Genomic DNA, 14781 nt, shown 5'->3' on the forward strand with positions numbered 1-14781 from the left:
AGAAAAGGAAATGCAAGAAAGCAAAGTGTCCAACGAGGCCTTACAAATAGCAGAGAGGAGAAGGGAAACAGAATGCAAGGAAGATAAGGAAAGTTACAGAAAACTGAATGCAGACTTCCAAAGAATAGCAAGGAGAGGCAAGAGGGTCTTCTTAAATGAACAATGCAAAGAAATAGAGGAAAATAATAGAAAAGGAAAAACCAGAGATCTGTTCAGGAAAATCAGAGATATTAAAGGAACATTTTGTGCAAAGATGGGCATGATAAAGGACATAAATGCGAGGGACCTCACAGAAGCAGAAGACATCAAGAAGAGGTGGCAAGAATACACAGAAGAATTTTATCAGAAAGATTTGGATATCCCAGACAACCCAGATAGTATGGTTGCTAACCTAGAGCCAGACATCCTGGAGAGTGAAGTCAAGTGGTCCTTAGAAAGCTTGTCTAACAACAAGGCCAGTGGAGGTGATGGCATCCCAGTGGAACTATTTAAAATCTTAAAAGATGACACTGTTAAAGTGCTACATTCAATATGCCAGCAAGTTTGGAAAACTCAATACGGCCAGAGGATTGGAAAAGATCAGTTTACATCCCAATCCCAAAGAAGGGCAGTGCCAAAGAATGCTCCAACTACCGTATATTGTCTGTATTGTCCCCCTGCTTATTTAACTTATATGCAGAATATATCATGCGGAAGGCCGGACTGGAGGAATTCCAAACCGGAATTAATATGGCTGGAGGAAATATCAACAACCTCCGATATGCAGATGATACCACTCTGATGGCAGAAAGTGAGGAGGAATTAAGGAACGTCGTAATGAGGGTGAAAGAGGAGAGTGCAAAAAACAGTCTGAAGCTCAACATCAAAAAAACTAAGATCATGGCCACTGGTCCCATCACTTCCTCGCAAATAGAAGGGAAAGATATGGAAGCAGTGACAGATTTCACTTTCTTGGGCTCCATGATCACTGCAGATGGTGACAACAGCCCCAAAATTAAAAGATGCCTGCATCTTGGGAGGAAAGCTATGACAAACCTTGACAGCATCTTAAAAAGCAGAGACATCACCTTGCCAACAAAAGTCCGAATAGTCAAAACTATGGTTTTCCCTGTAGTGATGTACGGAAGTAAGAGCTGGACCATAAAGAAGGCTGACCGCCGAAGAACTGATGCTTTTGAATTGTGGTGCTGGAGGAAGCTCTTGAGAATCCCCTAGACTGCAAGGAGAACAAACCTATCCATTCTGAAGGAAATCAACCCTAAGTGCTCACTGGAAGGACAGATCCTGAAGTGGAGGCTCCAATACTTTGGTCATCTCATGAGAAGACTCCATGGAAAAGCCCCTGATGTTGGGAAAGTGTGAGGGCAAGAGGAGAACGGGACGACAGAGGACTAGATGGTTGGACAGTGTCATCAAAGCGACCATCATGAATTTGACCCAACTCCGGGAGGCATTGGAAGAGAGGAGGGCCTGGCGTGTTCGAGAGTCCATGGGGTCAGGACGAGTCGGACACGCCTTAACGACTAAACAACAACAATTCCTAACTTGCTCTTTGTAAACAGATCTTGGAAAAAGGTACAATGAATATAATCAAGAACTCAACAATTTCAAATCAGGAGCACAATCTTGCTTTATCTTTTTATTAACAAGGGGTGGGTGCTCCCACAAAGGGGTGGCCAAGCTGAATAATGTTCTGACTAACCATTCCTTGCAGCTGCTACAGGCAACGTCTAAGATGACTTCATCACTAGAGATCACAACATTCCTAAATACTCAAGAGTAAAGCACAGATAAAACGTGTTGAAGCACCCATTTCAGCTGGATGGCCTCTTAAAAATCTCTCGCCAGCTCCTCCAACGGTTAAAGACTTTCATTTCACTTGTTCTAAAAATCAAATTGCAAGTTCGTGGGACAGAGTGATGGACGGACGTCTGGGTAATGCGCTCTTAATTTCTTTGTTCAGACAAATCATCAGATAATTAGGGTAATTCTGTTTTAATACAGTCTGAAGTAAAACGTAGCCATTTGGCCAACCTCTCTTCCAAGTGCTGGTTTTAGCTAATTGCGAGAAAAATCCATTTTCTTTACACTCAATAGTTACTATAAAATTTCCAGTGCTCGATGGTTTATCAAATGCAAGCTGTCTTTGTTCATTAAGGAGCTGAAGGATTAATGTTTTAAGCAAGGACCAGATACAAGTACAGCTCTTGGCCTTTCTCAGAAAGCAGAAAGGAAAACCACGGAGGCCGAAGATGGGAGCAGGCAGATGACCCACAGACCACAGAAGGAGGCTTTCCCCCTCAGCTGAGGCATCAAGGACAAACCTTCCTCTCTCCACTCAATGTCACTTGCAAGCGATGTTTGGGGACATCAGGGTCCTGGTTTCAAAATGCACCCCAGCAAAGAACACGCCAGCTGGTCACCTTGGGCAAATGGACTCTTGCTCAGCTTCAACCCCTGCCCTGCCCTGCCCCACCTCACCCCCCCCCCCAAATTAGCAGCAGTGGGGAAGCCGGCACAGAGTGACAAAGGAGCGCCAGGGATGAAGAAGGCAACGGAGAGGCCATCAAGGACTAAGATGTCCCTCCGTGTCAGCTGTGGTTTCAGCACAGTGCTGTCCAACGATGGTGGGGATCGTCCAAAGCAGAGCATCCATGCGGCTTCCTTATTCAACAACAACCCCTTCGACCCATTTAAAACTGGAGCCCAAGGGAGGAGCTGGTGTAAAGCTGGCTTTTATCGGCCTGACTCCCTTTCCAAATTTACACTGTTGCAGACGGAGGCCCTCATCATTTGCCTGCGGGGCCCACCTTGATCTTTCTTTTCCGTTTCCCAATTTTCTCTTTTGAGAAAGGACAAAGCCTAGACAGAAAGGACAAAGCCCAACACAGAAAACGGGGGGCAAAAAAGCGTGTTCAAAACGTGTGTTTATTCAGCTTTTCTTCAATGACATCTGCATTCAATAAATACCTTTCAAGGGGATACATCATGCTAAGTTTCAGACCAGCAGCAGAGGCTGGCAATTCCAAAGTGCACCAGACAGCAAAGAGGAGGAGGAGGAGGAGACGGGGAGTGAAGGCTAGCCCAGCAAGGGAGACCCTCTGTGGTGGCTGAGTCTGCCACCGACAGGGACTTAATAGCATTCTCCCTCCCCCCCCACCCCCACCCCCACGCAGGGCCAGTGAGTCGAGGCCTGGTGGCCCACTTTAAGACTCTCCTGCGTGACTTTTAACATCAGCAGGAACTTCTCAGCCCTCTTAGGCAACAACCGTCTGTCCAGATGGACAAACTAAGAGGATGAAAAACCCCATCGGCCCGGAGGGCACCTGGTTGCAAACTTCAAAGTCCCCGGCTGAAGAAGATACGATGCTGGCTGCCTGCCACAAGATGCCATGGTGGTTTTCTCAAGAGTAGAGCCCTCCAACCATCTCTGCCCCATCAAACAGCTACTGGGATGCCCCTTTTAAACTGGCTGGTGCCCCCGGCGGGCCCCCTCCCTTGCCTGCAACCTTCCAAGCCCTGCAGCCGAGGCAAGAGTCTGAGGTGTAGTGGGGGGGGGAGAGAGAGGCAGCATATTTGGGGTGGGGGGAAGACAGGGTGGCTGTGACACAACACACCCCACAAGCTGGCATGGGACTCTGGGGTAAAACTGGTCACGAATGACATATTTTGACAACAGAGAGAATCAACACACACACACGCACACCCCACACACAATTCCCCTGGGCAAATCCCCCAAGCCTGGCCCATGACAGGCCCTCCAAGGATGCACAATCTTCTGTGCCTTTTTATCTGCTGGGGACGAGGCTGTTTCCTCCCCAGTGGCATAAAGGCCAAAGGCCACGAGGCATTGGGAGGAAACAGGGTAAGGAGGACCATGAGCCGTGGACTGACCCCCGACTGATCAGGACACCGGACAAGGCAGGAACAAGGCTTTTGCAAGGAAGGGGTTCTTTCAGGCTCTCCAGAAAACAAATCTAAGAGGCTCCGGCACCATGCTTGATCGGTCACCCCCGCCCTCATCCCTGCCGGGGTCTTCTTCTTTCTGCACGGGGCCAGTTCAGAAAGGCCTGCCAGGCACCCACAAAAATGGAAAAGAAGGGGTGAGAAGGAAGGAAAGGAAATGAAATGTGGCTGACCTCAACCCCTCTCCCTGTCCCTCACTAGGCGGAAGGAGAGGAACCCAGGAGGCCCACCCAGAGGTCCCTCTGGACGTCTCTGGGGACCCTGACTGGAAGCCCCCACCCCAGCCACGGCCCCTCCTCACAGGCAGGCTTCCCCCTCTCCAGGGCTTCCCAGGCCTGGTCTCCATAGAGTAGTCAGAAGCACACCTTAAGACCTGCAGGACACCAGGGCACCTACCGCTCTGCAAGTGCAAACATACATTGCTTAAATGTCATCCATATATGTACAAACGCTAAAATTTTTATTTTAAGCTCTCCAGGGCTCGGTTTGGTTTTGCACAACTGAACCTCAAGAGCAGCTACAACCCCTTTGAAGAGCCCAGGGACACTTTGCCTCCCCGGGCCAGAAATCTCCCTTTCTCTGCTTCTCCTCCTCTCTCCTTGAGGAACAGAACCGCTGGCCAAAATGGGATCCATCCCAATTCATCCCTTTCTTTGACATTTCTTCCTCTTCTTCAGCCACCAGGTGACAGCCGTGCCTTCGTGGTGTTGCTGGTGACTGTAGTTCCTTGGCGACGTTTGAAGACATCCTTGAAAAGTGCCCCAGGGAGAAGAGGAGGACCTGGAAGGGGTCCATCTGGTCAGGTTTGAGCGCCATGAGTTCCTAAACAGGGCTTGGATGGCTGAAGAGGGTCTGGGAAACAGAAAAGCAGGCTTACCAAGAGAAGGCAGGGGGAGCAACCCCCCCACCCACCCCCAGCTGCCATGGGAGGGCTTTCACCCCAGCCTTCAAAACCTGAAGCGGCTGCTCAGGCCCTAAGCTGGCAACCGCACCCTGCCCTGAGGGGTAAGCACTCTTCCAGTCTGATTTCAGAAGCTCAGACAAGTTGGGCCCAGTTAGCGCTGAAGTGGGGAGAGCCATTAGGTGGGAGGGATGGGGCTCCGTGGTAGAGAGAACATCCTCTACACGCAGAAGGTTGCCAGTCCAGGGGAGACAAAACTGGGCCCAAGGACTAGGGCTCTGGCACAGGACGAAGGGGCCTCCTCTCTTGGAGGCGAAGGAGAACCACGTCTCCTTGCTACAAACACCAGAGCCCTTCCCCTGGGGTTGCTTGGTCCTGGGCCGGCCAGCCAGGAGCCGGCCTCGGGCTTCTGTAAAGGTGGCAGCGGGCATTCCTCTGCAAGGTGGGCTGGCCCGAGGCACTCTAGGAAAGCTCCTTTGGTTGTCTGGAAGGCCACCCTCTCTCTCCCCCTTCACCTCCTGGTCTCTTGGCTGGACCATCAGATGAACGAGGAGGGTTAGGCAGCCTTTCTGGGCCCCTGGCAAGGTGATGCTGCGCTCTGGGGCCCTTGACTGGGCAAGTCCTCCACCCGACCAGGACCGTCGCCTGCTCTGGGCAGAGAGTCGCGCGGTGTCACACTTCCCTGTTGGCAAAAGCAGCTCACCTGAGGGAGTGAACCATCTACTTCTCTTCTTGATGCAGGGCCTCTATGAAGGCTTCAAGTTTTTCCTGGATCTCCCGCACTTTTTCTGGAAAGAGCAAGAAATCATGGCAATTCTTCCCTGCTCTCCAAACAGCCACCTCCAGTCCCGCACATGGCTCCAAGTGAAAACATAAGTCCCCTACGGCGATCCATCTCCTCCAACGAGAAGCAGAAGCAAAGGGGCGCCTCCCATCCCATGCCAGCTGTAACAACTCAGAGCTGGGAGTCAGCGTGAGGGTCCCAACCTTCCCTCCGGGCGGCTGTTCTGAAGCCTGGCTGGACGACATGGGTCTGTTCACCCTCCTCGGACACACGGACCCCTGTCTGGGGCTCCTGCCTTGAGACACAGCCTCCATGTCCCCTTTTGGGGTTGTGCGGCCAAAGGGTGGACCTTGCTCAGATCCAGATAAAGGATGGCCCCAGCTGACCGTGGGAGACTTCTGCCCACCTTGGCTGGGAGATGCTGAAGGCAGCCCCTCCAAACCACCAAACACTTCCAAGCCTCCCCTCACAGCTCGTTCCCACGGGAGGGTCAACTTCAAGAAGGACCTAAATGTGCTCCCAGTTAGTTCCTGAGAGAGCACAGACACCGGCCGGCTACCAGCTATCATGCCACCTTCTTCCCCAGGAAGGGCACCTCCTTGTCATGCGCACACACGGACACACACACACACACAGAGGACATGAGGCAACCCTTGAACAGCAACAGCTGGCATCTTATTTCCACCCCCCCCCCACCCCAACCCCATCCTTCATGGAGGCTGTGGATCCAGCAAAGTAACAGAAACGGTCACCTTGATGTACATTTCAACCCAAAGAGTGGAATTAGTTCATGTTAAGTGAAACCTGCAACACCATGTAGCTATGCAGAGTTTACCTATCCCAGGAATGGGAAAGATGGAACTTCTCGTTGGCCACTGCAAAGGTAGACGTGAGCCAAGTCTTTGTGCACTTTGTGCACTTTTGTGCAAGGTCCCTGCTCTGGAGAGCCCCACTGCCTCCTCCCGGGCCTGTCTGGCTGCTGCCTGGAGGGCTATATAGGACGGGCGAGGAGAACCAGGAGACCCGACGGCCTCCCCGCACCCCTTCCGAGTCACGGCTTTCGGTCTTTGAGCTGCTCGCCAGCCCAGGAGAAGGCTCAGGGGCCTGAGTTTAGGGGAAAGGGCAGGCAGAAAGGCAGCGTCCTGAGAGCGCCTCTTCAGGTGGACGAGGAGGTGCCGGGAGGGGAGCTGCCCTGGGCGAGACCTCCGTGTCACTGGCGCAGGTGGAGGAGTCGTCGTCATCTGAGGAAGGCCCCTCGGCCCAAGCAATTGGACGCTTGGTAGGGCAAAATGGGAGACGCAGGGGGAGCCTGGAAGGCTATAAAGACAGGGTGGACAGCCGCTGGGGCCAAGGTCCCGCTGAGCAATTGTCTGGGGTGGACGGGCTGTGCAAACCCCTCAACAGGTGAGACCTTGTGGGCCCCAAGAATCTTCCAAGGGTGCCTATCCAGAGAAAGCAATCTTTTGCTTGCTCAGCCAGTCTTTGGCCTGCCCCCTCCCATCATGTCTGTGCTCCAGGGGTTCGGCCCCTCTACCTCACTCTCTCTCTCCCCCCCCTCCGACCTTTCTGCTTGGAGGCCCTTCTACACGAGCAAGGTCCCTGCTAAGAGCTTACAGTGCTGAGGAGGAGGAGGAGGCTGAGGAGGAGGAAGGGCAAGCACGGCCCACGTCTTGCACCACCTGTTAAAGGATGAGGAAGATCCCCAGGCAGGAGGGCCCAAGGAACAAAGCCCGGCTTCTAGCTTGGCCACAATGGAGCACCCCAGCCGCCCGCCCTCCTGAATGCCCCTTCTGCTGCTCTCCATCGACTCCTTGTTTACTCAAAAGATGAGCTGGCCCCGCCACCACTCCTGCATGGATTCATCCCAACCCCTGATCTGTCATGAATAGTCCCATAATCCTCCCCCCGCCCCCCAGAGAATGAAGAAACCCTCTATTCAGGACCTGGAGAGAGGCTCATGCAGGGAGGTGGGCGCTTTATCTGCACATGAAACAACACCCACAGCCGGCCGACCCACTCGGTTGTCTTTTCATGACTCCCCTGATACCAGCTCCAAAGGGTTCAAAAACAAGACTAATTGATCTGTAATTAGCGTTTGAATACTCACTGTGAACAGGGCAAAACAAAGCTAAGGGGACCAGGGCTGCTCTGGCTGCCCACAGAGGGACGGAGGTCAGCTCAAGATGGAGAGGCATCTCTCTCTCTCTTTTTTAAAAAACACACCTTTCTTCTATAGAATCAGTTTCCAGAGCTGCTGGGTCCTGGTAAAAAAGCAACCGCACACAGAACAAGGATCTGTCTGGAATCCCTGCAGAACGGATGGCCAGACCCAAGAAACCTAAACTGGGGGGGGGGGGGGGGAGGGAGAGACCAAAGTGCTACTTATTGAAAGAAATTGCCCAAATTCCAGCCAACATGCCTTGGCCGGCCCTGACCTCTTAAAGCCCGGTGGGCCATCACGCGCAGGTGTAGTAAAACCCACTGGTGTGGATTCACAGAGGCCAAGAAGAAGAACCAGCGAGCATCTCTCTCTGCATTTTACTGGCCTCGAGGTAGAGAGCGTTCAAGTCATGAAGAGCTCCCGGCACACCTCAGTGCTTGTGCCGGGGGGGAACAACGGTCAATGGTCGTGGCACCCTGGGTACCATTCTGAGAGAAGCTCTTGCTACAGGGAGGTCCACAGCAGGTTGCCAGGGCGAGCCATCCTCCTTCTCTCCTCCGGTCTTCATCACCCGCCAGAGCCACCCAGGGGCCTCCCCTCTGGGCAGGGAGCAGGGCTAGCCTTCAGCCCAGGGAGATCCTGTGGAGGCGGCAGCGAGGAAGCCTCTCTCAAAAGGGGCAGCCCCATCCTAGGTCCGTGGCCGTCTCACCTCCAGGGTCCCTGGGATCCCAGCCCTTCATCCAGCTCTTGCTCCTCCCCCACCCGGCAAGCTGGTTCTCCCACACCCTCTGCTCCTTCCTCTAGTCTGGAAGTACCGTTCGGCAAACCATCTCACAAAGACAGAGAAAAATATCCAGTGTTCGCCAGGGCTCCCAGCGGTGGCAAAGAAGCCTTTGCCACTATGGCAAGACAGGACTCCTGTTCCAGGAAAGAAGGTTCAGGAAGGAGGGTGGGAGCTGATCACGAGGAGATGGAAGAGTTTCCATAAGGATCCTTCCTTTCCCCCTCCTGGCTCACCTGGGGTGCTGGCAAGCACTGGCCACCGAGAGTGGACCGATGAAGGTGAAGAGGCCACGGACACAGGCCCAGCGGGGTGACAGGAGAAGCTTTGGGTCGTTTCCAGGCCTCTGCGCCTCCATTCAGTGCCCAAGGGTAACACGAAATGCTGCCGGAACAGAGTGATTCCAGCTAAGCTAGGGTCATGCCCCGACGAGGAGGGTTTTTTGGGTTTTTGTTTGTTTGTTTCAAAGGAATCACTTTTACGCTAATGCTTCACATTTTTGAGGCAGTTTTCTCTTGTTCACATACAACAAGAAAAAGCAGAACTTTAAGGAGAAAACCACCCAAGCCTTCCCTAAAAAGAACGCTGGTCATTGATCACTTGCAAAGACAGATTTATAAAAAGAGCCCCCTCCCCAGCCTCTGTTTCTTAAAGGCGTTAAGAACCAGATGGGAAGTGAATGGGCCGTCCGCCGGTCAAGGAAACGCCGGGGAGGTTCCGCTTGTCTGCGGCATTGAGGCTGCCAGGGGAGAGAAGGGGGTCAAGACGGAAACGGGGCGGCTGGCGGCTGGAAAGGCCCTTTCTTTCTTCAGGCGGCCACAAAGAGCCGCCCTGTTCCCTGCCCCACCGTCAAGCCGGGAGAAAGATGGCTTGTCAAAAGGTCTTCCGCAAGCCCAGCCTTCCCAAAGAGGCTCATGAATTGGGCGAGATTCTTAAACAATTAGCTCATTAGCGCAACAAGGCCAGGAGACAAACGGCTGCCAAATGGAAAGCATCAGAGCGGGATTTGGGGGGTGGGGGTGGGGGAGAGAAGAGCAGTTCAGGGAGAGTCACCCATGAATCATCCTGAAGGGCATTGCAAGCTCTTCTCCGGCAAGTGGGAACCTCGCGGAAAAGCTGAAATGGTGATAAACACCCTGCCCTGCCCGAACACCCAAGAACTCCCAACACGCGCTCAATGAGGACATTGTAAGCAACACACACACACACACACACACACACACACAGAGACCCACTCCTGCCAAGCTTCAAGTGAACACTTCCCAGGCGTTCTCAGCTGTGGGAACCTGGGCTGAGCGCCCGAGATGGGAGACACTGGAAAAGGCAATTCAAGTCGGGTTTAGGAAACAGCTAAGCTTCTATACTTCTCGGCCTAAAACACCCAGAACTCTCCCCCCCCCCCAAGGTATCATGTTGGCAGGCACCTCTGAGACTGGAGGTCCCAAATATCCAGAGGGCCAAAGCTTAGGGGTGGCAGACAGAACAGGCACATGTCCCCTGAGGTGGCTTCTTCGACCTCTCCATGTGTCTGCTGTCACCCGCACATCATTCCCAACATCCTTGACAAGAGAGAAGATCTTCCAGGTGATGCTGGTCCCGAGCAAGACCAGAAGCAAGACATTCCTGGGCAAGAATGCAAAAACCAAGGCCCTCCTCTGCAACTCAGCTGTAAAGAAAACCGTAGCAGCAGCAGCTGCAGGAAAATGTGGAGAAAGGACTGAGACATACCTGCACCTCCACCCCCACCCCTGTTGGTGATTCCAGTGGAGCAAAATAAGGATGTGTAGGACAATATCCACAGGATCTTCCCCAACGGTGGAAGGGGAAGGGGATCACCCACTTCCAATATTTTGCAGAAATGCAACAATACAGAACTAAAACAATGGTGCAATTTTGTCCCCAACAGATCCCACCAAAACTGTGAAACTTTGTCCCTGGGACAGGGAGGTAACATTTCCCCTGGTGCAATTTGTGGCACACCTTTAAGCTCTCTTAAACTTTGCAAATGTTTTTATTTAGAGAAAAAATGTTTCACAGGTGGTTTTATACACATACGGGCTCCCTCTCATTCCCCCAAGTTCAACTGTACCACTGTTCAGTTCTTCTCCTCCCATTTCTTTAGCAAGGTTCACACACAGAGGTCATGCCACCCTTGGCACTAGAAAGGGATCTGTCACGTCCCCTTTTAAAGCCACGCGTGTTGGTGGCCACCACTTTGTGGGAGTGAGTCCCAGAGTTTAACTCTGCCACGGTGTGTGAAGGGATCCTCCTTTTTGTCTGTCCTGAGTCTTTCAGGGCACATCAGATTCACTCAAGGACCCCAATGGGACCCAGGCTTAAGAGGAGGAAACGCTAATCTCTCTCCCTCCATGCCACCCCTTTAGAAAAGGCAGAATTTCAGAAACACTGCCTTTTCTAAAAGGGGTGTGTGTGTGTCCTTGGCTTAGTGCTGCTGCCCCAAGAAGGACCTGCTCCACCTCTCTGCCACTTCTACTACCATGGCTGACCTGAGCTTGTATACCCTGGCTTTCTCCCCCAGTCCTGATGCCACACAAGCCAGTTTTGGAACAGATGCTCCAGATTCACTTTGCAGTCAAGGGAGCTGAGCCAGCTGTCATTCACCTTCCCGTACCCGAGAATGAAATGCTAACAAATCTGTAAATAAACAGTTCCCCCATCTGGATTTTGCATTTCAGCGCAGACCAAATGAAATCACACAGGCCGGCGGAGAGGCAACGGGAGTTAACAACGGCAACGCTGCGCTTAAGAACGGCAGAGACGGAAAGGAGATCAAAGAGCAAATTCAAGAACAGCCAAAACATCGGCCCGCTTCCATGTCCCCATTAAAAAGGAAATTCGTGAAAACAGAACAGCAGGGCAAAATGCCACCGAGGGGACTGAGTGTTTTCATCCGAGAGGCCCTCCAGTCGGCAGCTCTCCGGTCGGTCCACAGGGTGTCTTGCCAGCTCGACTCCGGCACCCTTTTTAATTGCAGGGAAAACACGGAGCCTGCACACAAAGGCAACGAACGGGGGAATCGGCAAGGAAACCCGGACTAGGAGAGGTTGGAAGAGGGGAAAGGGGCTGCTGCTCTCACGAGCCCCCCGGCTCTCAGGGACCCCAGAGCAGATGTTCTTCCAAGGAGCCTCTGCAGCTCAGCTGCCGGCGGACTGGGCGCCTCAGGGGAAGGGGTTAAAACCCCCACTTGATTAGGTCATCTGGTGTGCCAGGTGGAGCGTTTGATGTGCTCCCATGCCCAGACCTTACATGCCTTTTAAAGTGGGTGCAGCTGGCTATATCCAAAGTGGCCAGCTTTAGTGAGTAAAGGCGAAACCAGCCTGTGAACATGGGAAAAGGGGTGTGTGTTGCAGCCAGCATGCTGCATGCTTGTCCCATGGGGGACAAGCCGTGTGTCCCCAGTGGCTAAAGACAATGGACCCTACAATCCACTGGCACACACAGCTCTTGTCCATTTCAGCCTCCTAAGACACAGTGTCGTGAATTTCAAAGAGGCAACAATAGAAAAAGGGAAAGGCAAAGGGAGGCCCTTCTGGGAGAAGGCCAAAACAGGCTGCATAAACAAACTCCACTCGATCTTTCAGGGCGTTGATAGAGATCAAGGCTTCCTAGCATACTAGGCATATTTTCTGCAACTTCTTTTGCCATAAGGATGTTCTCCCTCCACAGACCTGGGGCCCTGCCCTAGACAGAACTCTTAGCATTCCTAGGACTGCCAAAGCTACCGGGCAAACAGCTCATTATCCCACTAATGGCCTGCCATGTAAATTAATTAGTATGTCTTTAAGGCCTTGATAGTCCCTTTCCTGTGTGAACGAGGCCCTGTGGCTTTGCCCATTGTCGGGACCCTGGGGATCCATTCTGATCTAGGAAAGTTCAGGCAAAAGCAAATCTGGCCCCTCAAGGGCACAAACATCTTGTCCTTTGGACCCCCTCCCCCTTTACCCACCCCTCTGATTCTGTCCAGATGCTAAAAGCCTCGTGGCGCAGTGGTTAAAACGCTGTACTGCAGCTAAAACTGTGCTCACGACCTGGGGTTCAAATCCCAGGTAGCCGGCTCAAGGTTGACTCAGCCTTCCATCCTTCCGAGGTCGGTAAAATGAGTACCCAGCTTGCTGGGGGGGCAATGTGTAGCCTTTATAATTAAAATTGTAAACCGCCCGGAGAGTGCTTGTAGCGCTATGGGGCGGTATATAAATCCAATAAATAAATAAATAAATAAATAAATAAATAAATAAATAAATAAAAGCAACCCAAGAGGACTGAGGGGAGCTGGTCATTGTCAAGAGTGGATCCAACCCCAGAGAAAGCTTCTTGCTGGGGGGGGGAGAGAGGGAGACACACACACACCTTCTGCAACCTCCCACAAGAATCATGGGCCTGCAGGAGGGAAGGGAGGCTTTTGGGTTAGGGGCTCTACCCTCCGCCCTCCCCACCGCTTGGCTCCCTTTGTGGGGAACCAAGTCCCGACTTGCTTGGCACATCTGCCCAGGTGTCCGCCTTCCCGGGAGGGGGGGCTCCATCCTTCCCCCCTCCCACATTCTGGAGGTCTCAGCATTCCAGGCTGCAACACCCCCCCCCCACCTCCCTACTTCAAGACAGGAATGTTGGCGCAGATGGAGCCAAGAGATCCTTCTTCTCTGAATGTCATGTTTTTAAAAACAGGGAAAATAGGGTGGTCCTGCTGGTGGTGGAGAAGGGGAGAAAACGCCCGAGGGCTATCGGCCCCTGTGACAGGAACAGAGCAGACACTTCAGAACTATTTTGAACAGCAAGGCTGTTCGGCTCGGGTGGGCCAAAGCATTTTACTTGTGTTTTATTTTTATTATCTCCTTAAAAAAAAAAAGAATTAACAAACCTCTCAAGGCTGCCAAGGAAGGCCACGAGACGGGGCCCTGCGAAGTCCCTGCCTGGGGAAGAGTCCAAATCATGTCACAATGAGGCGAGAAGCTCCCAAAGGCAGAGCGGGAGCTCACCGGGGGGGGGGGGCAAAGCCCAGGCGAGCCCCACCCAGGGAAAAGGAGGCAGGAAAGGCGAAAGATGCTCCTGGCTCTGCCTCCAGGGGCAAAAGACAGCCAACAGAGGCAGGGGGTCGGGCATGGGGTGGTGGCAGCAGCAAACCTGTCTCTCCTGGGGCTGACCCCTCCTACCAAGAGATCGCCCCACCTGCTGCCCTCAGAAGGGCAGACAAAGCCCTCCTCCCCTTCGAGGCACCCGATTCACCCTCCAGGACCAAAATTAGGAGCCCAGCAAATCAGATCTCACCACGTGAAGAGGCTCTCATGCTGCCCCCCCCGCCCTGCCCAAGAACTCAGTGGGGGAGGGAGGATTCTTGTCAGGTATGCGGCGGGTCAAGGAAGAGCAGAGACCCCAGGCAGCCCCCATCCAGACTGGGGTCACTCCGCTATCATTTAAAACGCATATGAAACAGAGTCACACTTGTCACACCTCATTCACCTGGGCTCCCAAACAATAAATCTGCTTCCTTCTGCCCTTCTAACAACACCCCCCCCCAAAGTCTCCTATTAGGACAACAGGCCAGCGTGAGACAAACCTGCCCTTTGCAAGCCTGAAAAACTGTCCTGCTGCACCAGGGGCAGGAGTCAACTGCTGGGACTCCACGGGGGCCAAATGACGAAGGCCAATTCTTGGGCAAACCTTCTTGCAGCTCAGCAGCTGGAAGGAGGACAGGCGGGCCAGAGCGTCCGAGTGGCGCATGGTGCCCTGCAACCCCTTTGCCCACCCTTTCCCCAAAAGTCCAGCCAAATGCCACGCTTATCTTGGCCTCACAGTATTAAACGATACAGAGGCAACGTACATTCCAAAACACTGATGTAGGTAAGACAACAGCATCCTACCGTAAATTTTCCACCTCCCAGAAAATATGCGACCAGTCCTACCACACGGCTTCTTCAAAAAGCCGTGCCTCTTGCCTTTCGCAAGCAAGCCCTCACCTACCACGTGTCACGGGCCTTAACCACAACCACCACACAAGTGGGGAACTGAAACTAGTTAATGTGCTAGTGTGCCTAGTCCACTTCCCAAAGCACCGAAGGCTGAAGGCGAAACAGGAACCAAGGGCTCACAGCCAACGAGCACCGGACCGTTTCACGGCAGCCTCCTGACGGCCAAAGACGCGCCCCCCCTCCAGGGGGACCCCAGCGCAAGCG

The 14781-nt window shown here is 53.1% G+C and overlaps 1 protein-coding gene across 6 annotated transcripts in view; it reads right to left on the reverse strand.

Annotated features, from left to right (window-relative positions):
* Positions 1-2909: 2909 nt before the first annotated feature.
* Positions 2910-14781, reverse strand: part of OPA1 (OPA1 mitochondrial dynamin like GTPase) — a 45478-nt gene continuing 33606 nt past the window's right edge. For all 6 annotated transcript variants that reach the window (XM_078390283.1, XM_072996404.2, XM_072996401.2 and 3 more), the window contains 2 exons: positions 5571-5655; positions 2910-4818 (listed from right to left, as the gene is read on the reverse strand). In XM_078390283.1, the coding sequence (XP_078246409.1) occupies positions 5588-5655 (68 nt within the window). In that variant the 3' untranslated portion in view covers positions 2910-4818; positions 5571-5587. The remainder of the gene's footprint in view (positions 4819-5570; positions 5656-14781) is intronic.

Source organism: Pogona vitticeps, chromosome 3, assembly GCF_051106095.1.
Source record: "Pogona vitticeps strain Pit_001003342236 chromosome 3, PviZW2.1, whole genome shotgun sequence".
Classification (NCBI taxonomy): Eukaryota; Metazoa; Chordata; class Lepidosauria; order Squamata; family Agamidae; genus Pogona; species Pogona vitticeps.